This window comes from Columba livia, chromosome 5 (genome assembly GCF_036013475.1).
Source record: "Columba livia isolate bColLiv1 breed racing homer chromosome 5, bColLiv1.pat.W.v2, whole genome shotgun sequence".
Taxonomy (NCBI): domain Eukaryota; kingdom Metazoa; phylum Chordata; class Aves; order Columbiformes; family Columbidae; genus Columba; species Columba livia.
Window position 1 is genome coordinate 61009389 of NC_088606.1, and position 26049 is coordinate 61035437.

The 26049-nt window shown below is 36.7% G+C and overlaps 1 protein-coding gene across 2 annotated transcripts in view; it reads left to right on the forward strand.

Annotated features, from left to right (window-relative positions):
• The window catches only part of CCDC73 (coiled-coil domain containing 73), a 79889-nt gene that overhangs the window by 47784 nt on the left and 6056 nt on the right, over positions 1-26049 (forward strand). Inside the window, exons 8-17 of one of the 2 annotated variants that reach the window (XM_021301279.2) lie at positions 348-483; positions 3204-3283; positions 8725-8853; positions 9211-9270; positions 11579-11683; positions 16288-16398; positions 18460-18591; positions 21052-21087; positions 22652-22817; positions 23970-25508. In XM_021301279.2, coding sequence (XP_021156954.1) covers positions 348-483; positions 3204-3283; positions 8725-8853; positions 9211-9270; positions 11579-11683; positions 16288-16398; positions 18460-18591; positions 21052-21087; positions 22652-22817; positions 23970-25508 — 2494 coding nt within the window. The remainder of the gene's footprint in view (positions 1-347; positions 484-3203; positions 3284-8724; positions 8854-9210; positions 9271-11578; positions 11684-16287; positions 16399-18459; positions 18592-21051; positions 21088-22651; positions 22818-23969; positions 25509-26049) is intronic. The other variant, XM_065065358.1, reaches the window with a different exon arrangement.

Sequence of the window (26049 nt, forward strand, 5' to 3'; positions counted from 1 at the left end):
ACAGTGGCACACTAATTAACTTGTTTAAGCCACCTAACAAAAGAAAACTTGAAACCAGGATTTGAAAACAGTTGATATAGTTCTGCAGACATTTACACGAAAATTCTCCAAAATATAAGGTACAGCATGTGAAAATGTGTTAAAGTGCTTTTTTGATAATCTAACACACAGTTAAAGGTGGTTGGAATGAGATGCTCTCTGGAAATGGGAACTGATATTGAATATGAAATAGGCAACCAAGATATTCTGGAAATGATTATGCTATTATGATAAAAAGCATCTGGAGAGTTGATTTATACGTGTCAGTTACTGTCATTAAGCAGGTGCTTTGTTTTTGTTTCTAACAGGATCAAAAATTACAGATGCACTTAACAGCCAAAGAGGAGCATCAGAAGAAACTGAATGAAGTCGAGAGGTGTTACGCTACCATTGCATGTCAGTTTGGAATCGTAAAAGGTGTTCATGGAAAACTGGAGCACAGTGGTATGTACGTCTTAAATGTCCTGCAGCATTTGGTTTTGCTGTGTTTTGACAAACTGAGTTGGAGACACCTGATGATTCAGAAAAATAGCAGCTACTGTGTGCCAAGCATCAAATACACCGACTGACAGTAACAGTGTCTCAGTAGCTTCTTCAGTCTGTCTGTGACAGTGCCAGGTTAAGCAGCAGAGGCCCCGCACCTCTTCTGCTCTTTGCTGATGTGCTGCTACAGCTGTGGGTGTGACCACATGGTAAATTACACCGAGGAATTGATTTGTGTTCCAAAGAATCCAGCAGCACAGCCACCCCTTCAAAAAAAAAAAATTGGAGCAGTGTAATTAACATAAACCGTTGTAGCAGCGCGAATGAAAGTAAAGGAATTAGCAAATGGGGGAAAATTAATGCCATTTAAAGTAGGTTTAGTGTTGTGAAATTGACAGAAAATATTAATAAAATAAAATATTTTATTGTGCAGAAATATAAAAGCTTAAAACTAGGTCAGTAAATAAATAAGGTGGTTTGAAAAATTTTATGCAGTTATAATTGTTATGTAGATTCTGACTATATCACAGAGTCGCAGATTGTTAGGGATTGGAAGGGACCTCAAAAGATCATGCAGTCCGGTCCCCCTGCTGGAGCAGGAACACCCAGATGAGGTTACACAGGAAGGTGTCCAGGTGGGTTTGAATGTCTCCAGAGAAGGAGACTCCACAATCCCCTGGGCAGCCTGTTCCAGTGTCTGTCACCCTCACTGAGAAGAAGTTTCTTCTCAGATTTAAGTGGAACCTTTTGTGTTCCAGTTTGTACCCATCAGCCCTTGTCCTATCATTGGTTGTCACTGAGAAGAGCCTGGATCCATCCTTGTGACACTCACCCTTTATGTATCTGTAAACATTAATGAGGTCACCCCTCAGTCTCCTCTTCTCCAAGCGAAAGAGCCCCAGCTCCCTCAGCCTTTCCTCACACAGGAGATGCTCCACTCCCTTCATCATCTTTGTTGCCCTGCGCTGGACTCTCTCCAGCAGTTCCCTGTCCTTCTGGAACTGAGGGGCCCAGAACTGGACACAATACTCCAGATGCGGTCTCACCAGGGCAGAGTAGAGGGGCAGGAGAACCTCTCTAGACCTACTAACCACTCACTAATACACCCCAGGATGCCACTGGCCTTCCTGGCCACAAGGGCACAGTGCTGGCTCATGGTCATCCTGCTGTCTACCAGGACCCCCAGGTCCCTTTCCCCTACGCTGCTCTCTAACAAGTCATTCTCCAATTTATACTGGAACCCAGGGTTGTTCCTACCCAGATGCAAGACTCTACAATTTCCTTTGTTATATTTAGTTAATTTTTTCCCCACCCTTCCCTTCAAGAAGCCAGTCTGTTCACGACTTTAACTCTCAGTGTGTCTTTTGCTGCAGAGAGAATTCAATTTGTGTGTGGTTTGTAGGACCTGCAATTGGCATGTATGTAACTTGTAAATTCTGAGCAAGAAATTGCAGTCAGTGGCAAATTCAGGCAGAAAGTATACAAGCCATTTTTTATGCAAATGGTTTACATTTGTAAACTGTTGTTTTTTATCTGCTGTATTAAAGCAGCATGTAGGGAAACAAAAGAGTGAAAATTGATGTGTTGTAGTGCTGTATAAGGAAAATACCACCATTTATAATACACCTTATTGCCTAAACAATGTCCCACCCTTAGTTTTTTAAAGCTAGAGAGTGAATACGTGACTCTTGTTGAAAGATAGGAGAGGGTTTTACCAGTTTTTGCCTGCTTATTTTTCTGTTGTTCTTTGTGGGGTTTTTTTCTAAGTTGTATCAGAAAGTGTTTGTTACATTCTTGAGTATTTTCATTTTCACATACTCTGATATAATAAGCAATATTGCTTATTATATTGTATGGCTGTTGTCCATCATTCCTCGTCATGCTTGGCATCTTTAACAGAAAAGTAAAACACTTTCTGGGTGCGACAATGTCCAGTGTTCTTGTATTCAAGTGTTGTGCCAGAAGCTTTTTGAGAAAATAAGGAAAAAATATTAGGAGTGAATGAAGAGGAATCAGGAAATAGAAAAGGCTGAAGAGAGACCTCAGAGGATCAAAATACTAACATTAAATAGAGGTGACTGAAAAAGTACAGGCACCAGGGAATATCTTCAGCTTTTCATAGTGAAACTTCAAGGAATTTCCTAGTGATATCTTGGCCCTTTCAAAAGGGACAGAGGTTATTCTTAGTTTTCCTTGCCCTTATCCTCTGCTCTTTGCTGTCTTCCATGTCCTATATGCATGTACAAGTCTACACATCTGTTAACTCAATTATTTGAATGTTCTGTGGTTCATTGTGTTCTATGTTTCTCTGAAAATAAACTCATCAGAAAATTACAGTTGTTAAAACTAAGATTAAAAGCTAATGGAGAAGTGATCCTAATGAAGTGACGTAAAATGAACTAAAAATCAAATTACAAGTTTAAAAAAAGGAAACCAATGTATAGAAGAGTCTTAACTTGTTGTTTGAGGTACAGAGCAACTGGTACCACCTGGTGTAATCCTCTAGCGTAGTATTAACATTATACAGAAAAAGCAGTTGAGTCACATTTTCAGCCTTAGCCTCTTTTCCCCAAAGATATTGAATTATTTTGTAAATTATATACACATACATTGCAGTTATAAGCCAAATATTCATTCAAACATGAAAGTACATATTAACATGTTTTAACTTTTGTTTAAAGTACAAGAAGCGATACAGCTCAATAAGAAACTAACATCAGTGAATAAAAGACAAGAGACAGAAATAAGTAACCTGAAGGAAGTAAGTATAGGATGTATTTCTGAATGTTTAAGTGGGATTTTTTGGGACTTCTACGAGCTGCTGTAGTACTTACAGAAGGAGTGGACAAGCAGCAGTACTGTTTTTCATTCTGGGACTAATGGCTAAATTAATCTTATGCTCCCTTGTTGTGCACAGATACTTCACATGAATCCCAATTAAACTTTGAGCAGCTGTTTCTGTAACTTGGTAATTTTTATTTACCTCTACCCTGTCCTACTTGTTTCTCAGTGTTGGCAACCTGTCTTCTTCCTGTACTGTGTTGTCATTGCTTCTACCATCTGAAATGGAAAGGTAGCAGTGGTGGTTTCAGTTTAGTCAAAGAGCCATGGAACATGGCGAGAAGTTGCCATTGAAGGAAGCTGGTAGATTGAATGTAGGATAAAAAATGTAACTGAATCTCCATCAGAAAGTCCTGTAAACTCAATATCTTTCCATACCACATCTTTTTAATATCTCCTTATCTTTCTATTCTGCTTGTTTGTTTGTTTGTTTTGTTGTTGTTTTGGTTTGGTTTGTGTGTGTTTGTTTGTTTTTTCTTCTTTTGATTCTCTGAGGATTCTAGGTAAGCAACACATGCATCTTTGTTCCTGTCCTGATGTTAATCCCCAGTTTCCAGATTAATGCTTTGGACTACCATGGAATCCTTACAAAGTTTGTGAATTTCTTGCAAAACAAAAAGGGGCAGTAATTCATAAATGAGGAGAAGGGACCATGACTATTTTATATTTGGGTTAAACTGAACAAAAATTGGATGTTTACCTACCTACTTTTTTGCCTGAAAAAATTTGAAGGTACAGAAGTGCTTGTAAACTCTTCCTGAATAGAGTGGTTTTTGTTCTTCAAAGCACACAGCCTCTTATTGTGAAGGTTCTTTGCAGTGTGATGCTTCTAGAAGTCTGACTTAAAATTAAACTTCATCTTGAAAAAGAGACAGTTAGACATTTTTTCATTTGTTTCATTCTTACCTTCTCTAGTGCTTTACTTAATTTTTATATTTATTATGTGAAGATATTCGAGCCACAGTGAAGATTAATCGCTAATTCAATATAGATTTGTTTAGTTACATACTACAGTATAACGTGGCAAACCTCGGTGTCAAAAAGGTGAAGTTTTGAAGTGATTGATCTGAAAGATTTCAGAACTGCTACCGTCATAGAAACAGACTGAGAAACACAGTAACAGTGAAGCACACATTGGAAGAATTCTCAAATTAATATCTAAATCACAAATAGGTTTTATGGCATTTAGAAATGTTTTTTTAGCTACCTAATTCAAATTATAGATTTTATATATACTTATGTGTTATATATAATTCTTATATATATTGATCTGAAATATTTGATGAAGGGAAGAGCAACAGAAGAATATTGGAAGCTGTCAGTGGTGATAACTTTTCTCAGTAGAAAATCCATATATGTTAAAATGGTAATATCATCATAGCTATGAAGGTCTGAGGACAATTTTGTCCTGTGTGCATTGGGTACCCTTCAACTGTACAGTTCCCTTTTTAAAGGAATTGTAATTTGTATGTGACAAAAAGAGGAGTGTTCATCTAAAACAGCAAAATTTAGGAGTTCTAGAATTTTTTAAGCATCATAGTAAATTATATTTGCTGCTTTTGGTTAAGAAACCAAGAATAATTAATTACTTAGAATTCTCTGAGGATACGTAAAAAAAAAAAAGTGTTAAGAAACTGTTACATAGTGAAATTTGTGAGCAGCAGAGGTGTGTGAGAAACTGGTAGTGATTGATGTACTCTAGTGATCAAACATAGTGCTTAATCCATTCTTTTTTTGCACCTATACTCATGATTCTTAAGGTCATGGGTGATGAATTTTAAATAAAATACTTTTAGATAAGCAGCAGAAGAGGCCAACTGAAACTTAATCTGCCTTTCTCAGTTCACCAGGAAATGCCTTTATCCTGGTTGTGTCTGAATTTCTTATTGGTTGTTAAGTATTTGACCATCTCATTCAGTGCAAAACTGAGCTGTAATTTAATTTCTTAGCCTTCTCATATTCACATAGCGCTGCAGTATTTTGCTGCAGCAATGCCTTATTCTGAAAAAAATGAAGGTTTATTTGTAAATACAGCTTTATTAATTAAAGTTGTGTATAATAGAAAGATATGCCTTTTTCCTCAAAATGCAGAATTTGTGTGAAAATGGAGTTAAAAAAAAGACATATTGAAAAAATACTGCCTATTTTTCATTATTCTCTATTTCAACAGTGTGCTTATAAAATGTTTCTGAGAAGTTCTGTAGTGTGGGAGTGCACATCTGAACTGTGCCTATAGCAGCACTTGTGCTGAGGGGCTGTGGGCTCATCGAGAAAGAAGAGGAGCTTGGACCCAGCCAGAAGTGCCCTGAAGTAGTTTCATTTCATTGTGGCTGCCTTGTACGTAGCCTCACTGCGGCAGATGTGATCTTAAAGTAGTCAGGTGTTTTCCCTTCTTGGAAAATGTATCTGTTGTAGAGCTGAAAGGACCAACAGGAGATCGAAAGCAATGGGAAATCTTTTATATTTCAAAGAGTTTGGAAGAGGGATTACCAGGGTCTTTTCACTTGCTACATAGCTGAAAGGAGTCATGATCTCTGCAGCACAAGTTGGGACAACTTAAAAAGCTGGTTTATCTGCCTTGGAGAATTGACCGACCTCTAACAGCTCTTGACAACTTGTGGGTTCAAACTTCTTTCCTCTCTAGCCTCAGTGCTGGAGCGGGAATGACTGTCCTTAGTACTAAAATCTTAATTTGGCTGTCAGCTCTTATCACAGCCGTTACTTTGACTCAGAGCAGGGTGATCTCACACCTTTGTTCTTAATGGGAATATGGAGTTAGTGAATGCTATTCAGCATTTACGGATAAAAGTAAACTAGTGAAACTATGAAAATGCTGGCATTGAAATCCGACCAAGAAAAGCAGCGGAATGAAACAAACCTTTAAATCCAGCTGTGCTGCTCAAGGCCTAAAAGATTACAAGAGCTGCACAGACCTAGGAAGAGAGCAAAAAGATTTACTTGTGATTTTGGATACACTTAGAGTTTGCATTAAGGCGTCAGCACTGTCTCGGGCAATGGTTACATCCCCCTGCGCTGGCTGCTTTGCCAGTCACGTACCATGGCCTCATGCTGGCACGTGTGTTTGTGTGGCCTTGAGGGAAAGTAGAAGGAAACTTTTGTATTCATTAAAACTACATTTTACCAAAAAAAAGGGAGTAAGTTTTAGCTTAGATCAACTGGCAAAAGGAAAATAGATTTAAGGAGCAGGACTGCTCTTTTGTGACACTCTTGCCTTGCGCTGGCTTGAAGTGTTTCTGAAACTGTGCCCCTAAGTGTTGGCTGCCAGCGACACAGCAAAGGAATGGGTTTAAAGCCTTAACATTCTTTCTTAACATTACCCCAAAACTAGTACAATTATTTTGCAGATTCAATTTAATATATAGGGTTCAGAATACTACTAGTGATCTTATTAAGGACAGAAAGCTACTAGAAAAATAAGCAAACACTCTAGGGGTGAATTTTAATTTCCAAGTATGAGAAAATATACATAGTTTATGTAGAAAATTATTTTATATTTTCATACCATATAGCTCATGCTTTCCCTCACCATGGAAAACTTGGCCATTATTTTTGGTGATCTGGTTTGTGTTGTTTGTTTGTTTGGGTTTGTTGTTGGTTTGTGTTGAGTTTTGGTGGTCAGGGTTTTTGTGTGGTGTTTGGTTTGTTTTTCTGACTACAGGTTCGGTACATTAGCAGGTCTGGATTTTGTTCCAGATGGTTTATACACATCCATCTGCTATATACAAAGACAAAAATCCAGTCGTCTTTTCTACCTCAAGGACCCGTTTTACTTAGTGTGACTTGTCTTTACCCATGACAAAATAGGTAGTAAGATTTTTCTGAACAAAATAAACTGTGAATTTTGGGAATGATAAAGTATGAAATCCACAGCAGGCTTCTGCACCTGCCTTTAGTCTAGTTCTCCCCATTAGTCTAGTTCTCTGTGAAAACTGGCACAGTGCAGCTTTTTTCTTTCACAAAGTTAAAACCGCTTGCATCTTCCACCACTTAATTGTAGGGACTTTGATTGCATATCTCATTACAGAGCCTTCAAGTAAAAATGGTACAACTAGTACAACTAATATGTTGTTATTGCAGAAGATGGAAAAAGCCTTCCTAGGTTACAGAATACCAGAATTCTAAAGGATTGCTGTCTTTGGGTTTTGTAATTGATTCTGCGATTGCACTTAGTACTTACTAGATCATTTTAGATTGAATTATGGCTAAAAGACGTGAGAAATAAAGCCTTTAGCAAAAAAATGATTTATTTAAGCATAGTACCTATGCTTGTATTTTCTGTAAAACTTTGTATTTGTGAATTTCAACTACAACATGATCTTCCCTTTTTCTTTTGTACTGTTATATGATTTTGTCCAGAACAGTTAAACCATTGCTCTGTGATAAGATGGAATTCCAGTTTTGTGAAGAAAAGTTAAACAGACCAAACTTAGTTGTTAGATAAAACTATTACCATTCTGAATGCTTGGTTCACCACTATGGCATCGTGAAGAATTCTTGATACTATCTGTGAACAGCATTCATAACCTCTGCTGTTTGTCTGAGTAAACGTCAGAGCGCTCAAGGAGAGAGCGATATTAAACAGACTACCTTGTACCAGAACGGGAGGGGTGGGGGAGAACAGGGCATAATATTTATGGCTCCAGGAACTATAAGTTGTAATTTAATGAGATCAAAGCATTTGCTGTTTATTTGCTCCACTAGGAGCTTGGAATAAACTGGTTAAAAAACAGATACCAAGAAAAAGCAGGATATTTAAAAGATTATAAAGACTATGAAATCAAAGGCATATTTTAGATGGAAAATCATGTTGTAGAAGCCTCTAATTTAAAATTAATTTAGCGTTCTCCTGAGATTAAGTAATTAATGTTTCAGGAAAAGCAAAGATCCTCCAAATTTACAGCCAGTTCCTGTTTTTACCAGATAGTCACTGTTCTTCCTTTTTTTTCCCCTTCTGGTTCCCAGGAACATACACAGTAGTTGTAAGAAGTACTTTATTCCTACTGTATATCTCAGTGTAGGAGATTTTACTAATACCAACTCAATGTCCACTTCTGATATACTTCTTGAAAGGAAAAAAGATGCCTAAGTATCATAAATACTTAAAACAGTAGAATTAGCACAATAACATTTTGTCTCTGAAAAGAAAATTTTAGCCACGTGTGACAAGTTTAAAGTTTAGCTAGTCAGCCTTACAGATTTAAATTCCTCTAATTTATTCTGTTGTTTCCATACATTATTTAAAAGCAGGGCATGACTCAGGATAGTTTAAAAGATTTGTCTTTGTTTTGAATTGCAATGCCTATACTGGATGAACTATTTATACGTGTTTCCTGTGTTAAGGAACTGAAGAAAGTAACTACAGACTTGATAAGGTCCAAGGTCACATCTCAGTACAGGGTGGGAGAAGAAAACATCAATCTTGCAGCAAAGGAAAAACAGTTTCAAGAACTGCAACAAAAAATCAGAATGGTATTTTGGAATTTAAACAAATCTATTTTTTAGTGAATATTTTCTGTTCTTTGTTCAGCAAACATCATGGCAATGATCTCTCTATATAGAGATTAGTGATTCCTTTCTACTAGCTGCATATACAAACAATACTACTTCCAGAATGACCTTGTCTAGGGAAGTAAATGTGCTATGAATATAGGTGTAATTTTACAGTAAAAAAACACATGGATAGGACAACATATTTTAAAATACTTCAGTTTTTTAAACAGCTTCATGATTATTCACAATATCATGTTAATACAATATTACTAAAGAAAATAGACAATAATTTTAAATGATTTTTACTGTTCTTCATACTCTTTTTTTTTTTTTAAGGAGACAGCAGTTAGTAAAAAAGTTCAAGAAGAAAACACTCACATTAAGGAAGAAAAGCTGGTGAGTTGTTAATGTGACTTTGCTATTTAAAAATCACTTAGAATATATGTGCTATATTTTATATTTAAGTTTCTTCCGTTGTTATACTAAGCTATTAAAACTAATTAAATTTACTTGCTTACTCTTCAGGAATATTTTATTACTAACATAAATGAGATCTTGCTCAAACTTTAGAAAGTGTACTAGCAAAATGAAGGACATTTTTTGACACTTTATTCCAAGTCTTAAGTTTTTCTTTGAGTTCAGATGGGAGAAGTTTGGTATACCCATGAAATAGTTGTTTACATATCGGTTCCGTACAAATAAGTGATAAGGTTTGCACAGCACGCTTGCTGTTCTGCTTTCTGGTTGCCAACAATTTACTATGATACTGCTGGTGCTGAAACCGGGTGAAATTGGAATCATGTGTCAATCATATACAATGCAAATGGTGTTCCATTCATACAAAACATACACATTTAGAATATTAAGCTATACCTGTGCATGGCTGAACAGAGTTAAGACAGTCTTCTGTCACAAACTCAGCTATGTTGCAGAGCAAACCCTGATATTCAAATGGTTATATGGAGCCAGGTATCAAACATAGCAAAAAACTTATGTTCCCTGTAATACCAGCATAATACACTGTTTTGCAGAATATTAAGTGTAAAAAGAGTGAGTTTATTTTTTTTTTTTCTTAAACAGTTGCAGAATTTTCATTCTGCAGTTCATTAAAGCAAACATATCAGAGAAGTGCATTGTTCTTGTTCTCAGGGAAGAACAGAAGCAGGACCCTGCTTGTATGCCCACTCACTGAGGGCTCAGCCAGAAGTGTTCTTCCAATCCGTAAAAGCCTGTTTGCATTTTGAGCTTGCTTTTTTAAAATACCTGCCAATAAACACATGGAAAAAATGACATGCACACTGAGGCCTTAGTACTCCTGCAGCCCTGAATGTGCTAAAAGCTTTCATGTGGAGATGCTTGTGGCATAATTCTTACGTGCAATATGTATTATCTAAGAGAAGGACTCTGTTTTGTTTTTGTTCTGTGTGAATTGCTATAGGTTGTTTGGTTTTAACATATGGTGGGTATTGGTATAAATCTGGGGAGGGCTCTAAGATAGAGATGAACTTCATGTTTTCTACAAAAACTTGGGTTAGAAGACCTAGAATACTCTATCATAGAGTCCTACAAATTTACCAGCTGGATTAACTGAAGATGTTGGCTTCAGTGGTTCTTGGAGTGAGGCTGAATATACTAAGTTAGAGCTGATTTACACTGAACTGTATGCAGAGAAGCAGTCTTGTCTAGTAGAGTGAACTGTTTGCCAGAATCAAAGGACATGGCCCAACAGACCAGCCTGATGACACTGGGCAAGCTGTTCCACATCTCTGGGGTTCAGTTTTCTAGATGTATAATTGAACTAAAGATAAATTAAGCTCCAGTGCAAAAATAGTATTAATCTCTTCATAAGAGTATACATGCCTGAAAAGAAATGAGAGTACACCCAAAATAATGGTTTTATTTTTAGTAGATAGCTGTGTCTGTGCACACAGTAGAACAAAATAGATAAATTTGAAAGCTCTTTGCAAGTGTACAAAAGTCCTTTGTTTAATAATATGTTCCTCAATGTATCTTGAAGCGACTGAGCACATTTAAGACTGTCTTGTGCTTGAAACTCAGGGGTTTTGTCCTGTGCAGGTCTTCTTTTAGTAACTGCTGTCCTGGTCTTTAGGGAGTGGAAATTGGCTTGGCTTGATCATTCCATCTGTTTCGGAATCTTTGGAAATGTGCTTTGTAGTGTTTAGTATAAAATGACTCTCTGTATCCATTCCATCCTTGTTTTCAGTTCACTGCAACAGACTTAACGGCAGCATCCATGGGTTTGCAAATATATACCACCTTAATCAGCTCATTTTAGGTGGCTTTTTCCATGTTTTCCAGAACTGCAATATGGTATCATAAAATTATTCTGATAGATCAGTTGAGCTCACAGTGGCATTGGATTTGCACTACATGTGTTTAAAGTATCAATGGATTGTTCATTCGAATGATAAGAAAAATCTCTGAAAAAGAATAAGTTATAATAAGTGATAATAATGTTATCTTCTCCAAGGCAAAAGGTCAAAAAAACGTGGAGTTGTTCTGATTTCTTCCTACAAGCCTTTACCCAATGTTGACATTGAAGTACATGTTATATACATGATTTTGTAAACACTGGCAGAATAAAAAAATAAATATGTTAATCTAAAAGACATAAATTATCTAATGTTTAAACTTCAGAAACAAAATCTTATTCAATATATCCTAATTTGTTTGTATTAATAAGGAAATTCTCAGCTCTCTACAATGCGTGCAAGAGCTGCTTCAGCGAATAACCCAAACGAATGTTAGAATGGAAAGTGAATTAAAGGCACTGAAAGAAGAATATCAGGTCAGATTTTTCTTGATTAGACAAGCTGCTACTATCTGTTATGTATTTTTAAGTCCAGAGCTGTTAAAGACATCTGAATGCTTTTCAGAACTTTTGACCTCACTTCCATTGCTCCCTCAGCTCCTTAACTGTCAGCATGAACCCTGAAGCACAGTCTATGGTTTCCCTCTCTTAGTTCTCCCTGTAAAGTAAATCATGGTTGCCATTCGTATCAGCCATTTCTGGAGGGTAAAACCAGAACATCCTGGGGGTTGCTTTCGAGTATTTTGAAATCAAATTATTTTGACTTCTGCTTCTTATAATTTCCATGTTGGTATAAATTTATTTTCTGGAAAGGACTTCAAATTTCAGATCTTCATAGCCGGAACTTGTCGTCAGTTTTATTATAGCACAGAGCCTAAGAGCGAGCATATCCTCAGCCATTTCTGGCTGTGTTGTCTGGCGTTGTATTTATGCTGGAGGTGTTAAGTAGTGATGCTGGAGAGTGTGGAGTTGCAGCATTCCTCAGTTCCTCTGTGAGTGTGTAAAAGTGGCTCTGAACAGATTAGATCCGATATGACACCAGCAGACAGATTGGCCCACAGTGCATTGAAGATTAAGGTCATATCTGTTCTGGTCAGCTCTGCTGTGCGGAGTTCAGGTACAACCATTAATCGGACTATTAATAATTAGTATCTACTATTTGTCCATACATAACCACAACTATCTCATTCTTTGCTTGGCCTGTGAGGCCAAGGTTTTGAACTAGGAACTCAGTTAATTTCAAATTAAACTTTCTTTTATTTCTAAGTAAATGCTTCTATGGTATATGGAAATTTGATTCACTTCACGTAACCTTTACCTTTGTCTTTTAATAGATATAAGCAGTTTGCCTTCTGCCACAATATAAATATATGAATTTTGCATTTTGATGAAACAAGTAAGGTTAAAGAAAAGTTGTGATTTCCATCAGAAACTAGCTACATTTTCACTAGAAACTAAAGTACCTGCTTTTTAGTACTGCATAACCTGTAGTGATTAGAAAAGAAAGATATGTCACTGATTTTGGATGTCTAGGTTCCTGTGTTTGTATTGTTGTGCTGGATTTTCATTCTTTGATCTTGGAGTGCACTAGAACCAAGAAGTGGTTCTCAATGTGGAGAACAGTCCCACCAGTTCATTATGAATCTTCAGAGTTCTGAAGTTTGTCTTCTGTATGTTGGCTCTTTAAAAAACAAAAACCCCACAAAACACAGATTGATGGGAAAAAAATGTCTTTTTCTTAACATAATTAAAACTTTTTCACAAAGATTAACTTAACAGTACCTTGGCTGTAGAATTGCCTAAAGAAGCATCATTTTCTGTAACCTCTATTATTTATCCGTTAGGTCCAGTGAAACAGCTGGATTACCTGCTCTTTATATGATACTGGTTTTTATTATAGTAAGAAGGTAACATGAATGTTATGTTTTAGGATGAATGAAATTACTTTGTAAATTAAACCAGAAGCATAAGATAATTTGATTGGTATATAGCCTTACTGATTGTGACTTTCATAATACAGGGGGCCCTTTATGATGTTTGTGTCAGGATTGTTGAATAGCAGGTGTGTTCTAAAAGTGCTTTTTTCTTGATAGTATTTCTGAGCTGTTGTTTCTCATCTCAGACAAAGTTTATAGTATGCCTTAAAACTCCTGCTTAAACTGTGAATGGTATCTGTAAGTCTTATCTTTGAGGACTTCACATAAATGTCTACAAGTGTAAGAAAAGTGTAGCTGGTTTTGTTGTTGTTAACATATGAATTGAGTACAAGTGGCTGTTTTGCAGCCTATACACACCAATAGTTGATTTCTGATTGCAATTAGACTAATTCCTATTAGAGAGCAAGCTGTAAGTCCCATTTATATTAGACATTGGAAAGGTATTAATGTTTTCTATTTTTTTTAACTACAGGACAAACTATTTCTAGTCATTAAAGCTTCAGTGTTGTCTTCAAGGTAATTTCTTGCAGGCATAAGTACTTGAGATGAAATTGGTGTTAAAAGACATGAAGAACTAATAAGAGGCTCTTGATTCAACCTTTGAAAGCTCGGTTGGCTATACGAGGACTCCTCAATACTTAGTTTGATATAAATATCCCTTCTTAGTCTTCACTGTGTCACTTTAGAGCAGCTAAGATTTGATCTCATTTGGGCTTTGTGAGAGCGTTCTGTGCATTCTCAAGACCAAGACATTCTTACTTGAGAATGGGAATGAAAATACTAATAACACTTATATAGGCACATATGAGTGACAAGCTTTCAAGAGATCACACCTGGAAGCACAGAACTGGCTGGATATTTTAACAGATATGGTTTTTGTAAGCCTGACAAATACAAGCATAATATGCCACAATTCCCTTAAACAGCGTGATGTAAATATTATGCTCTGTTAAAAGTGAATGTCACATGTTTTTGTTCTTTCCATATGAGCTCATGGGGTTATTTTGATTTGTCAGAAATATCTGTCTTTCTCTTTAAACTGCAGTCATAAAATATTGTTAGCTACTTGTTTGGCTGACATTTTGATACAATTACCAGGATATTCCAGGGAATGCGACAGTGTTAACTGCTTATTTTGCAGTGTCATTTTTTTAAAGCAACAAATGAAACTTAGAAAAATAGGGAGTTGAATATATAACTTGAAGGATCTAACCACTTGCCTTCCAGTTTGAGAGCTGTTGCTTTCATCTTCATTGATTCTAGAACCACAATACGATGAATGGGGTCTGAAGGTTATGTATTATTCTTGTGCTCTGTCCTAAATCCCTGTCACATTTGTGGATCTTGCTCATCAAGAAAAAGAGTTTCTTCAGAATAACAGAAGAATGGAAGGAGCGATTGTACAGTCTTATAGAAATATTTTTATTCTTATACTCACAAAAATTATGGCTTATTTTTGGGCTTGAGATGACAGTATACTTAAACATCCGAGAAGGATCATACTGTCATTTCTCATTCTGTCTATGCATACGTAGTGTTAGGATACTGATGTCCTTATGAGTTCAGAAAAGCAAGTTATAATTCTTTAACAGATGACAGAATACTTGAGAATGCAAGGAATGCAGGTATTCCCCTCTCTGTACAATTGGCTTCAACATATGATCAGTTCTATTCATCTGTTACTCCTGATACTTTGGCCTAAGATCTGTGGTGGTGTTGTCGTTACCACTTAAAAGAATGAATCCTGTGTACAACTGCTAACCTAAAGATATGTAAATCCTTTCAGTTTTAGGTCAGTCCACTCATCAACAAAGGTAAGAGTGACTTGCAAAGCACCTAATCAGAGAGACTGACTGTTAAATTCCATCTCAGAGGAGGTTGCATTTGAGACACAAGTGACGTCCTTGGAGTTAGAGCAGGTTTACCAAGGACAGGAGATCTTGGACTTCTAGTATTTAGAACTGGACGGAAGGTGCTACGCCAGTGTGATTGTTCAGATGATGTATTGTTGAATTGTCTCATCTTTTTAATTATAGCATCTGTCAGAGAAGATCTGTTATATTCTTAGACACAACTTTTTCCATTTGTAAAAAAAATACAAGGTAGTCTAAATTTTACTAGTGTTAATACCTGCAAAATGTATTTATATTAATAGTGTAGCTAAATTAACGCAGTCATTTCAAAATGGATGCTAAGTGAATCAAGAAGTAGACTCACTTTGAGTTAAAAGATTAAGTAAAAGGGAATTGCTTTGGAGTATTTCCTCCATAACTTAACATTTTTCAAGTGGACTTCCAAAGAAAGTCAGCAGAGAGTCATAAATATGTAGCTGGTCATATAGCTACATGTATTAAAGTCATGTTTACATTATCAAATATATTTGTGTCATCTATATAGTAGACAGTGGATGCAGTAAGTCTTTTATCTTCCATATTGTTATAAAAATACGATAGGATAAAACTTCCAACAGTACCTGAGATGTGTGTGAAGTTACTGTTCAAGTTAGACAAGATTGCTTTAATTTAGCACAGTGCAGCTGAAAGAGTTAACCCAAAAATGTTGCAAGTACAATTATGATAGTATAAAACTTAATATTACTGTTATTTTAATGCACTCCTATTCCGCTGATCTAATAAAAATAAATTAAAGGATAATCAGACATATACTTCATGTTCCAGTAGATATGTTTTAGAATTTAAAGTTTATACAGTTTATAAGGTAGGTTAATAAACAATTGAGGACAGAAAAAACTATGAGAAAAATAAAAATCTTTTATTTGAGTACACAATAGTTTTTTCTCTAAGTACAATGGGTCTCGATTGTGCTACAATTCATATTTCTCATCTCTGGACTTTATATTACTTTTTCAGCACATTAAAACTTATGCAGTGAAACTGAATAATGGCAAGTGTTTTTATACCCTTTTATAGCCATTTCTTTTTTCATAACCTCCCCCTGTTTCCTGTTAGCTAAACTATAAGCACCTTTCTGTTAATTTATGAAAATTATTGTTGAGATAGCACATTATCGCTGATCTGTATGGCACTTCCAGCATGTTAGAAGCAAAGGTCCAAGCAACATAAAACACATCAAAATTCATTAATGCGGTATTGATTATTTTTTGGATAATTAATTTTATTGCAGACCCTTGAAAGAGATAATGAGCTGCAAAGGGAGAAGGCAAAGGAAAATGAAGAAAAGTTCCTTAATCTTCAGAATGAGCATGAGAAAGCACTAAGAACTTGGAAAAAAGATGTAGGTTTATTAAATTAAATGCTAGAGTATTAAAAGGTTTTTGAAATAGTCATCAAGCATTTCAGGTAATTCCTAAAAGCCAAGAAAATATTGCAGAAATATTACAATAAAAACAAGCAATTTCTTTTCCAGTAATGCAGACTCTTCTTAAATCTACCTCTTAAAAATATTCATTTCTAGAGATATGTTGATTTCTGTGCTCTAAAAGGTCAGTGCACTTCCTGCAGTTGTATAAAGCAAGAGCCAGAGTACCAGGTGTTACCTTGAATTTAGCACTTAAAAATATTCCAGAATTACACACTTGCCATCACCTAAATATGGAAGCTGATACACTTTCTAATTTACATTGCATTTTATGTGTTCTTCAGAAAATTTGCAGGTTTTTACACAACTTATTCAGAGAATACCAGCATTTCTAGGCTGCACTCTTGTACTCTGAGAAAACTATCATTGAACTGTCATATAGTAAAAAATACATGTAAAGCCACATAGACTGAAGTGACATAGACTAGAGATAAGTCTGAAGGGCCATATGCCCAGGAAACAAAACAACAAACAAAGCAACCTCAGACTGAATCAGGTAGAGATACTGGATACAGGAGAGGTCCTGATGTATCAGGAATTGTTCTCTGTGGACTGTGAGGTAAAAGAGAATAAGAAAAGGTAAAAACCTGTATGTCTCCTCAGTGAGTTCACCTCTGTGTACACCTAAACAATAATCCGTCTTCAGTATTTGCTGCTCTTTCCACTAATAGATTACTTTTAAAGAATACTTCAGTAATTATTTAATCCAAAATAATTAGCAAAATATTGTAGCTGTAGAAAGTGTCTGCACTAAGTATAGAAAGATCAATACTTCTTCAATAAGACAAGATATTTTAGCGTGTAGAAACCAGACTCTAAGCAGCATTTGTTTAATATTCTTGTATTTTCTACTTCTACCTAATTGGCACCTACTGCCAGAAAGGTTTTTGGATTTGGTAGATAGATTCTCAGGGAGGCTGTGGGGAAATAATGCAGAGTTGTCCATGTAGTCCTGTTGTCTAAGGCCAACTCCTCTGAGTGCAGGCGCTGTGGAAATGATGGCAACACGAGACTACAACAGAGCTGAACTGCTTTGTCACTCAACTGCCCTGAGGAGGTTTGATCTCCCTGATTCCTGAGAGAGTCTTATACCATAGTTTCCTTTGCAGAATTTGCCCTGCTTATTTCTCAGGAATGTTTGCAACCATTCTTTACAAGATTTCCATCCCCTCCCCATATTTCTGCTATGGCTGACTAGAAATTTGGTATCTTAATTTCTTAATGTATAGCGCTATCGTGGATAACATTAACGTTATACACTGCTCTGGAAATATTTGTAAGTTAAGTGAAGGTATTTCTGCAAAACTGCCCTTCTGTTCTTTTACTGCTTGTATGTTTGACCCACCTTTTTGTTCTAAATACTAAATTTTAGTCATTACATAGCCACTGAAGAAGCATTGGATGTTTGAGGTTATTTACAGAAGTGCCAAACAAGTTATTTGCTGTACATTCTTGACAATGTAGGTCAGCAGCGTCAAGCTCGTTTTCACCGGGGGCCACATCAGCCTCGCAGTTGCCTTCAAAGGGCCAGATGTAATTTTAGGACTGTATAAACGTAACTACTCCTACGTTACATCTGGCCCTTTGAAGGCAACTGCGCGGCTGATGTGGTCCCTGGTGAAAATGAGCTTGACACCCCCTGATGGCGGTAGAGTTTGAATGGTCACTAGCATGTTTCTTTGAAACAGAAAAGGAAGAAAGCTACAAAAACATTTTTGAGCATTGCTATTTGAAGTAAATGGTGAAAACCCCCAACTAATAAAAGGTATCTTCCCTAATGGAAATGTGATTAAATTTTTGGTTTGAATGAAAGAGCTCAGAATTATCTTACTTTGTACAAAGAAATTCCTTAGCATCTATACTTGAAGGATTTACTTTAATTTGCTAAGCTGTCGATACCCCTGTAAAATGCTGTTCTACATATTTAAACATGCAGTAAAGATTTGTGCATGCTCTGTGTACCCTCAATTATTACAGGAGGAAAACATGAGAAGAGAAATAGACACTATTAAAAACGAGCTGAATTCCCTTAAAGGAGTCCATAGACATCTTGAAGATTATCATCCTCCTCAGGGAAACCAGCATTCTGAGCAAGTGGAAAATCTGCAGGTAAGTGTCTCTAATAGCTGTGGTACTTTTCATTTCTTCTAAAAAGTATTACAGAATGAGAGACAACAGTTTTTGCCTCTGGCTGTCATGTCCACTGATCTTCCTATGACATTGCTAAACCAAAAATTTATCTGATGTAGTCAGTGATCCAAGATGCCATTAAAACTTACTGTACCCAGAGAATGTTCCCCTTTCACCCAGAAAGGTGCTTATATCATAGAAACTTGAGATGTTACCTCATTAATGAATGTATGCACAATAGATAGCAGTTATCTTAAATAATCTATCTTCACTAAATCCTATTTCACAACCATATTTTGTGTGAGTTGTTTCTCAAATGCTGTGGCAGCCCCATTGACGTCATATGTACATAAGTTCCCTGGAAGTATGCCAGTAAGCTCACTTCTACTCAGAGGAACTAATTTCAACCTCTGTAATATGGGACAGATCACAAGATTCATTTTATCAACATGTAGGTTATCGAAGTTCTTCAGTTTCAGCTTAAGAAAAAAAAAAACCCAGCCTTTATTTCACTTAAATCACCAACGGCACAGCAAGCTCAGCAAGTAATGAATGCAGGAGGTAAAAACTGTTTTATGCAGATCAGGTTGATCTAGAATTGAGCTTGCATGGCCGGATGAACCAAATCCTTGTTCAGCTCTACATTCAGAGCACATACGAGAAGTCAACAAGTGGTGAAGCACATGAAGATGGTCTTTTGGAGCAAAAGGAAGAGCATGGAGCCCTGCAGCTTTGTGTTATCCCTTACTGAAACTGGACTGGAAATTTGTATTCTGGTCTTTTGTAAGACTGAAACAGCGGGGAGAGTCATAATCTTTTAGAATCGGGAAGAACTTAAAATCCATTTATTCACAATGCATGTATGTATGTTTATAGCTCACATACACACATATATAGACATGTACATATCTGCTGGTATGTGCTTAATTATGCAATGGAAGTTAGACTTGAAATGAGCACTCATCGTGCCAAAGCTGTATGAATTCAACAAGGTATAATGCAGCCTGTATAACTTTTAAAAATCATTGTTTCTTTGAATGACAATGAAATACGAATTATGTTTAGGATGCGGAATCAACGCATACAGTCGGTCGGTCATTCATGATAAATAGGACTTGTGCTTACTGAGTTGAATGTTGACAAGCTTAAAGCATATGATCATAAATGCAAAGAGCTCTGAGATGTGTTCTATGAAATACATCTTACACTATGTCATGGTAAATTGCCACACCACTTTGTGTTGCATGATCATAAGATTTCCAAAGCTGGGCAGTTCAGCTGAGTCAAATATCCAGTGGAACACTGCCAAGAAATTACAGAAGCTGCAGCAGATCATATTGATTATTCTACTGTGTGGAATTTCACCTTGCATCAGTAATGAGTCAGTGTCTGGTAAAACATAACAGGGCAAGGTGTTGGCTGTGATTTAGACTTCGACTATGGCTCCAGGTGTTGCAAGGAGATATGCATATATTTAATTTTACACCTACTGCAATCTGAAACCCCTGTCTGTGATTATTTGTGAGGCATAAAATTTAGAGTGTGTGTAAACTTCTTCATACTGATCACCTGCGGAATAGTAATTAAACAAAAGGCCATTTTTAAAAGAAATGTACAATGTCAGACCTCATTACAGACTCAAATTGCAATTTAGTTTAACTTTACCATGCTTCACATTTAGTTTAATATAATTTGTAATACAGCTGTGTACCATTAGAGAATAAGGCTACACCCTTATGAGGAAAGGCTGAGGGAGCTGGGGCTCTATAGCTTGGAGAAGAGGAGACTGAGGGGTGACCTCATTAATGTTTACAGATATATAAAGGGTGAGTGTCAGGAGGATGGAGCCAGGCTCTTCTCAGTGACAACCAATGATAGGACAAGGGGTAATAGGTACAAACTGGAACACAAGAGGTTCCACTTAAATTTGAGAAGAAACTTTTTCTCAGTGAGGGTGACAGGCACTGGAACAGGCTGCCCAGGGGGTTGTGGAGTCTCCTACTCTGGAGACATTCAAACCCGCCTGGACACCTTCCTGTGTAACCTCATCTGGGTGTTCCTGCTCCGGCAGGGGGATTGGACTGGATGAGCTTTCGAGGTCCCTTCCAATCCCCGACATTCTGTGATTCTGTGGGTTGTAATTCTGTTGTGTATGTATGTACAGGGGGTCTGGTTTTGAGAAGCTTTTGAATTTTGAGGTATGAACTATTCTGTTGAAGGAAAGGTCATCTTAGCTATGTGTATGTTACTTAATTATAGTTTACTAAATTACAGCAAAAAAAATAAAATTCAGGTTCAATAGTTTTACAGGTGTAGGCATTTTAGTTTATGCATCTCGAAGGGCTGAACAGCCATATGAAGTTAATGGAAACTTGGTTTATTCAACCCATCTGAATCATGTAACCTTTATCTGAGAACACTTTATCATGTTTGTTTCAGGTGCATCCAGCAGTTCAGCCCGTACCAACAGATGTGGTAAGTTCCAGTGCCGTAGCTGGTTTACACCTGTACCAAAGAGTAATAGGCACAATTATATTGTGGTGTTTGGTGTTTCTGTCTAAACAAACAGTTCCTAGAAGCAAGAGAGTATAAAATAATTACACCTTTCATGAAAGAAAAAGGAAATTTCTAGTATTTGTATTTGAAAGGAAAAGCTTGAAAATGTGATGCCAAGGCTGTTTACAGCCAGGAAGCCAAATTAACTAATTAAAAACTTAGAAAACAAAAAAGTTGTAATATTTATGTCTTCCAAATCAGAATTACAGGAAAGATGATTAAAAAAAACATGAGGAAAAGAGAAAGACATTTCAGTTGGAACTTCTAGTTGGAGGTGGTGGATTTGGCAGAGGAAAAGTATTTTTAGGACCATCCTCCATTCCATTGAGCAGGACTCCTTCCTCCCTAAATCAGCAAAGCTGGGAGCATCAGGATGTTTCTGTGACCTGTAGAAAATCGTTTCCTGCAGATTTGTATTCTACATCAGCTACTGTGCCACCATAGCAATAATGCCATTTTTTACCAGTGCTGTCTACGTGCCTCCCTCCATTTTGCAATATCCCCTCTCCTCCCCACGCATCCGATGCCCAAGCACGGTGCTTCTAACTCCCTCCCACATCCCAGTTCTCCTTTTGCAACACATCCAGTCACCCAAGTGCCTTCCGCTTTCTCTCACATCTTTTACGGACTGAGCGATACCCCTGCTCCCTCCCACGGCCACCGACTTTCATATCCTGTCCTTAGGGCAAGCGCCAGCACGTGCTCCTGCCTTCAGCTGCCAAACAGTTGATGATGAGAAATGACGCATCTTCTTTTTTAGGTGGGGTTTTATTAGGGTGTTTCTTCACTATTCAACTCCTCAGTTTTCACAGAACTTTATTGAATGCAATTTATTTGAATTTATTAAAAAATCAAGACACATAGTCTTGATTGCACTGGTCTGCAATAGTAGACCAGTGCCTTTAAGTAGACACCTCTTTCAGGCTTCTACCACTGTTGAATTTGACTGAAATTCAGGTTAAAATAGCCATCTGGGAGGGAATGAGGAACTGACTGACAGGAATTGCAAATTCACAAGCCTTATTTGCATATGAAATGAAGTTAAAAATCCTAGGTGGTTTGTTAGAAGGAAATAGTGTTAATATATGTGTGTATGCACATGTGTTTGAGTGTAAATAGCAATAATGCAGGTTTTTTCTGCATGTAATTACTGAGCAGGTCACTGATTTAGGCAGCAGACAGAGGGAGCAATCCAGTCAGCACGTGTACATCATCTCCTCCTCCTCGGAGAACTTCTGCCAATCTGTATAACTTCTCTCTGTGGACTGTAATATAGCAGGATCTAATTTATCTCCTACTCTTCCAGGGTATTAGTCTGCTTTTAAAATCCATTTACATTAACTTGGTATACTTCAGGTGAATGGCCTTTGCTTTCTATCAGAATTGTAAAAATAATTTTCAGTCCAAGTCTTGAACTTTAAATTTAATCAGTGACCATAGTAAATTACTAAACCTTATAATATTTTGTTTCTTCTTATGCTAGAGTGGTCAAGAACACTCAAAAGACAATGAAATACAGGCTATCCAGAAAGAAAATGAGTGTGTGCAATCTGTAAGAAGAAAAGATGGTAATTTTGGACATGAAGGAGAAATGGAAGAAGCCACAATGGACTACTCTTTAAGCACTGAGGAATTACAGATAGAACAAAGTAATAGCATTACATAGATAATAGACATAAGTAGTGTTGTTGAAGAAAGGATAAATGTTTACAGATACAGAGAATGCTTGAATTCCGAACTAAATGTTTTTGTACTAACAACAGTAAAATTCTCAGTGTCAGTGGTGCTAATCTACGATAAAGCCACAAAGCTCCGAATGACAGCACCGTATTTCCAGGGGCTGCCCTGGGACATTTAATAAGATCCATGAGCTGTCACCTCTCAAGCTGTCGCAATGCTCTTTCTGCATGCCGGTTCATGAGGTGAACAGGGTTAGGAAGAGCTATAATGTGTATGGAAGTGTTTGAAAGCAAAACCAAGGATTTTCTCCTTCCCATCAAATAACGGAAAACTGCAGAAAGTGATTGCGCTGCACAGGACAATGTAAGTCCGTTCATGTGGATAATCTTAATACTTTTCTATACAAAGCACTTTGTAACTCCAGTAAGTAATTTTTTGAAGCCACCTAAAGGAAATGTACTTAATTTCTGATGCTCAGTCACTAAAATGTAGCAAAGATGAGTGGAAATTTAAAAGCTTTTTAACTGCAAAGTGGCTGCTTTCAAGGATCACTGCTCACAGCCTTCAAGTGCATCTTGCAGAAAACACTTTTCTGATATTGAAATGCTTGTTATTCCTCACTGGCCAACTACCATCCAGTCAGAACATATTCCCTTTGGTATGAACACAGTCTCTTGAACAGTTTTGTTTGTTTTGTTTTCTGTTTAGCTAAAAATACCATGTTCAAAACCAAAGACAAATACAGTTGTAGTAGTAACCAATGGCTTAAACTTTATGTAGTCCACACAATGGCCGATTAAGTATGTTTTCATTATGAAATGATAACACTCCTTTCAGTAATAAGGCTGACAGATATCGGTTGGGAAGTATTTCAGCTATATGCCATATCTAAAATCTACAGAATGTTAACATACTTTGTTTGAACAATTTATAAATACTTTGCAAGTTACCATAATGCGGTACTTACCTTCAGTAACTTTTTGATAAGTGTAAGATAAGAAAAAATATTATCGATACTAATCTTGAGCCCATCTCTTTGGAAATTTTACACTGTAGAAATAAAGCATTACTTAACCTCTGTGTTATCTGTCACTAACTAGAGAATACATTGCCTCTAACAGATTTACAAGTTCTTGAAAACAGCTTTAAGGATGAGATTAAGGTTGCTAGCCCTTATGAAGAAAAGCAAAGGGAGGCTTCTCCCAGGAATACTGGTTTAATTACCCAAGGACAGACCTCAGACGTACATGTCACCGAGTGCAAAGAAACAGAAAATGTAGGCGCAGCATGTAGAATGGTACTGGATGAAAACAACACAAATTCAGAACAAAAGCTCCAGGACAGCACTGAGCCATCGGCAACCTGCTACACACAAAGAAAGGTCTTTTTAGACAACACCGACACTGCACATGCAGAGAACAAGCAAAACGGAAATCAGGAGACAGACTCTAGCAAGCAAGAACTGTGCAATACTACAAGTGAATCAATTTGTACTGAGGCAGATAAAAAATCAAACACTGTGCAACACAACAAAAGTGTCCTTACACCTGAAGCACCCAAACCCGAGCCTGAGGCGGTTCTTTGCCCTGAGAAGAATGTTGTGAGTGAGAGAAGTACAGATAATCATCAAGCTAAGGAATTAAGTTTTGGCATCCTCTCTTATATTAAAGAAAAATCTCAAACTGAATATCAACAATGTAGCTTGCTGGACAGTGACAATTTTGTGGGCAATGGATTACATAAAACAGAAAAAAACTTGTTAAATCTGAGTGGTTTACATAAACTTCCTTTTAAACAGACACACGTAGATGCTGAAGCCAGAAATGACGATGCCAATGCCAAAAACACAAACAGAAATGGTGCTGTGAGGAGTGCTGGTGTTCCAGCAACTGATGCTCAAAATCTGCCAACTGTTTATTGTGGTAACACAAGTGGTGATGATGCCACAAAGGAACACAGTGCTCATAGATCTCTCTTAGGTACTTTCAATTTATGCCCCCTGGAAAAAGAGAGAAAAATAAATGTGGATGACATGCGCAGCAAGCAACCTGAACAAAACAGCAGTGAACAAACAGGGAAGGCTACAAATACATGTACTTCAAACAGTGAAGCTGTATCTCCAGTAAAGGCTGATGGTCTTGAAATAATCACTCATAAAAACCCCCCAAAAGATAGAATTAGTCCAGATAAAGTAATTCCATGTAAAAAAGCTAATGATGATATTCAGATACACTCCATCAAAAGTGGACATTCCCTGGAGATGAATAATTCAACAAATAACACATTTTTAAAAGAGAAAAAAGACTCTCTGAGTAGTGCGGTTCCAGGAAGGAAGTTTGCTGAGGGTCACCTGAAAGAATCATGCTCTTTACCCATGAGAACATCTGGAAATTTAGTAAACATAAGTGGAAGGTCATCCTTTGATCTTTCAACCTCAGATAAAAAAGCTGAGAAAACTCCAGTATACTTAAATTTTTTAGAGCTCAGTTCTTGTTCAAGAGTAAATCAAATGAGAGGTCAAGCTACGTGGACTTCAGCTTCCAAGGAACCTTCCTCTTTGAAAGAGCAACTGCCACGCTTGGTGGAAAACACAAAGGTTATCACAAAAACCCAGTGTCAGAATCTCAGTGAAAATGTTGACAGAAGAGAAACAGGACTAGGTAAGAAAAATAAGCTTTTATGTTTTCAAGCATGTACTGAATGTACGAAGAAAAATTATCAACGTGAAATTTATGTATCTAAGTTTAATGTAGCATTACAAAAATATAAACCTTCTTATATTTTAGTTACGTGGGGGAAAGAAAACCAACCCAAACAACTTGAAAGATGAGTTTCTCCATTAACTTAGAATATCAATGCAACTAACCAGTTTTGTTTACTCAATTATCTGATTAAGTAAACTTTTTGTCATATTTCCCTCTATGAAAGGAAAGCAGTGTGATGGGAAACTGAATTTTTATAGGTATTTCTAGTCTTAATGTAGCATGTACTTTATTAGGGCTCTGCATATATCTGAAAAGCATTAAGCAGCTTTTGGAGATTATTCAGTGTCCTTGTTTTGCATAGAAATTAGGGTAATTTTTGAACCAGTGGATGCTTCTTTAGATAGGGCTTAGAAAAAGTTTACTTTTTTATTTTATGGTATATCTTCATTCAAATGGTCTCTCAAAACCATCTGAATGTGTTGAATATGCGAAGGCA